Here is a 2,426-nt window from a genome sequence, read left to right as displayed (position 1 = left end):
TACGTGTACCACACATGTAGCATAAGGTTGCTGAGATTTCTGCTTGGATGGGACCCCTCAGGGTAATCACCAAGGAATCCTCATCCTTGAAGGATGGACTGCCATTCCCGCTTTTGATAGCCCAAGTCGACGTTCTCCGCCGGTAAAAATGCGCGCGCCTGTAGCATTCAAGCTAGCAGTGATTGCGAGCGCTATGTGCTCCGTCGCGACGGCTATAGACGTTGGGTCTATGATTAAGAATTTCTTCAGCGACGACGACGCCACGGGGTCCACTGACAGCGCTAAGCAAGCCAACCAGACGAACACCGACGACAGAACGTGTGTATACGAGTGGTCTTCACTGAGCTGCCAGCCCGAAGACAAGTGCTCGATTCAGTACCAGTTCGGTGACGTCACACCGTCCCAGGCCTGCCGTGTGACCGACACCGGTGACCACACAAAGATGCCGCAGCAGTTCCACTTGGCGTTCGCCGGTAAGGAAGCAGGCACGGGCATGGCCATCTCCTGGACCTCGTTCGGACTGGAGGAGTCTCCCTCAGTGTGGATCGGCACGAGCGAGGCCAAAGTTGCGCTCGTGAAAGACGCCAAGATCGAGGTCAAGACATACTACAAGGACGACAAGTACGCGTTGTACAACTACCATGCTGTTGTCGGCGGTCTTGAACCCTTCACTGAATACGTCTACAAGGTGGGTAGTGCAACGGAGAAGAAGTTCCAGAGCGCTGTGAGTTCATTCAAGACAGCACGCGCTGCTGGCGACAAGAGTCCGTTCGTCGTGGCTGTGTATGGAGATATGGGGACCGAGGCGAACTCGGTGGCGTCCAACAAGTACGTGAACGATCTGGTGGATAAAGTGGAATACATCTACCACCTGGGCGACATTTCTTATGCAGACAACGACTTCTTGACCGCCAAGACCGCGTTCGGTTTCTTCTATGAGGAAATCATCAACAAATTCATGAACTCGCTGACCAATGTAATGCGTCACATGGCCTACATGGTCGTGGTAGGCAACCACGAGTCCGAATGTCACTCGCCCACGTGCTTACTATCTGATAGTAAGAAGGACCAGCTTGGCAACTACTCCGCCTACAACGCTCGCTTCCGCATGCCGTCGCCCGAGAGCGGAGGTGTATTGAACATGTGGTATTCATTCGACTACGCCTCGGTGCACTTCACGACCATCTCGTCCGAGACGGACTTTCCGAACGCACCGAAAAACGCCTACTTCACTAAACGCACGTACGGTAACTTCGGTAACCAGTTAAAGTGGCTCGAAGCTGATCTGAAGGCTGCCCACGCCAACCGAGCCAACGTGCCCTGGATTATTGTTGGTATGCACCGTCCTCTGTACACTCTTCGCTCCTGCGATGCCAACGGCGTACCAAATGACGAGTACGAGTCCTTGAAGGTTCAGAAGGCGTTTGAGAAACTGTTCATCAAGTACAAGGTGGATCTGGTCTACCAGGGTCACGTACATGCGTACGAGCGCCACTACCCGACGGCAGATAGCAAGGCCATCATGCACGGCGTGTCGAAGGATGGCAAAACGTACACAAACCCGAAGGCACCTGTGCATGTCATTGCCGGAATTGCTGGTAACTCGGAAGGGCTGTACCCGTTCAAAAACCCTCCGTCTCCGAAGTGGTTAGCACTGATGGACAACGAGCACTATGGTATCACCAAACTCACTGCGAGTCCAACAAACCTGACGATCACCATGATCGAAGCCGCGACTGGAACGGTGCACGACGAGTTTTCTATCATCAAAAAGAAAGCGTCAGCGAGTTGAAGTCAAACGCAAAAATGTGAAGTAACTACATGTACATATTGAAGGCCTTTTTCCAACGTCTTATTATAATACTACTACATGTACTATACTACAACAAGTATTATACTAATACCCGAAGCACTACCAGGATAATTTATGCAAGAATCTAAAAGGCTCCAAGAAGTACTAACTTACAGTACAAAACAAATACATCGAGTGCTGTACAGTACTGCACCCCGTTTTCGCGCCCTTGGACCTTTGATAAACTTCCGGATGTGATGATCCTGAGTCGCATTTATTTGCAAATCCTGTATGGTCCACGCCCGCGAAAACGGGGTGCAGTACTGTACTGCATTGGTACACGCACAAATACACGTATTTTAATAAAAATAAGATACATGTATGTCTACTCCCTCGTCGCAATGGAGATTTAAGATAGGTGACTTTGCTCTGGCGACAATAATGTATACCGGGATTTACCGATTCAGGACCGTGGGAAACGCAGGAACGCTCTTACCTCTCGGCGTGTAAGGACCTTACACAACGCGGACTAGTAAGTTCACCGTGGATGGCCTCCGGCGTGCTCTAATTTCTCAGAGAGATATGAAACGTAGAGTTTAGAGGAGCAAGGCACAAGATTTTCCTTAGTGGACGG

General features: G+C 50.7%; 1 protein-coding gene across 1 annotated transcript; it reads left to right on the top strand.

Moving 5' to 3' along the window:
• Positions 1–148: 148 nt before the first annotated feature.
• PITG_16950 (calcineurin-like phosphoesterase) lies at positions 149–1,792 on the top strand (the record flags this gene model as incomplete). Its single annotated transcript, XM_002897128.1, has 1 exon — positions 149–1,792. One exon carries the CDS (start codon positions 149–151, stop codon positions 1,790–1,792), a length of 1,644 nt encoding a protein of 547 aa, XP_002897174.1.
• Positions 1,793–2,426: the final 634 nt, after the last annotated feature.

The sequence above is a fragment of the Phytophthora infestans genome, genomic scaffold (assembly GCF_000142945.1).
Source record: "Phytophthora infestans T30-4 supercont1.47 genomic scaffold, whole genome shotgun sequence".
Taxonomy (NCBI): Eukaryota; Oomycota; class Peronosporomycetes; order Peronosporales; family Peronosporaceae; genus Phytophthora; species Phytophthora infestans.
Note: the sequence above shows the minus strand (reverse complement) of the source record. Positions and strands in the feature narration are given on the sequence as shown.